This window comes from Buceros rhinoceros, unplaced genomic scaffold (assembly GCF_000710305.1).
Source record: "Buceros rhinoceros silvestris isolate BGI_N320 unplaced genomic scaffold, ASM71030v1 scaffold28309, whole genome shotgun sequence".
NCBI classification, from domain to species: Eukaryota; Metazoa; Chordata; class Aves; order Bucerotiformes; family Bucerotidae; genus Buceros; species Buceros rhinoceros.
The window spans coordinates 7,920-8,640 of record NW_010433702.1 but is presented as its reverse complement, the minus strand read 5'-3'; the positions used below and the strand labels follow the sequence as shown (position 1 = coordinate 8,640).

General features: G+C 60.1%; 1 protein-coding gene across 1 annotated transcript in view; it reads right to left on the bottom strand.

Moving 5' to 3' along the window:
• LOC104500546 (glycylpeptide N-tetradecanoyltransferase 1-like) overlaps window positions 1-721 on the bottom strand; it is a 4,868-nt gene that overhangs the window by 875 nt on the left and 3,272 nt on the right. Inside the window, exon 3 of the mRNA XM_010144208.1 lies at window positions 38-156. Within this exon, the coding sequence (XP_010142510.1) occupies window positions 38-156 (119 nt within the window). The remainder of the gene's footprint in view (window positions 1-37; window positions 157-721) is intronic.

Here is a 721-nt window from a genome sequence, read left to right as displayed (position 1 = left end):
CCCGCCCACCGCGAGTGCGCGAGCCGCCTGCACTCACCACGCCCCTGTCCCCGAGGTCCAGGGCGTCCCAGGTGAAGCCCTGGGGCAAGGTGTACGGCTCCTGACGGATGTTGTCTTTGTCTGGCTCCACGGGACCGTGGGTGTTCACCACTTCTCCTGCAAGAGAGTGCAGGGAGCCATGAAGATGCTCTCTGCTGTTTGAGGCCACATCTCCACAACACCTTGATCCGGTCACACACCGGATCACCAGGTCACCAACCCAGCCCGGGTCCCTGCTGTGGGTCAGCCAGGGATCCCCATTTCACCCACCCAGTTTGGGACATGCCACATGGGCAGAGAATCAAACCTTCTGGGGCACTGGTGGAGCTGGTCGGGCAGCAGAGGGGAGGTGACTCCTCTCCCTCTCCTCTCCCTGCCAGCTCTGGCTCCTGCCATTTGGCAGCGCCAGGGTTTCCTCCCCGCTGCGCTTAAAGAAGAGCCGCAGCGAACAAGACGACTTTTGTTGAAACCCCCCTGACTCCCAAAGCCCCTGATTCAGCCAAGAGCTGTCGGTTCGAGCACCGGCTTTCTTGGGGATGTCAACACAGCAGCATTGCTTCAGCGCTGCCAAGAGAAGCGAGTCGCACTAATGAGGAATTCCCTTAAAAAGGGACTGAAAAGGTTTCCAGGCAATGGGGAGGTGAAGAAAAGCCCAGGACAAGAGCTGCCCCCATCACGCCTC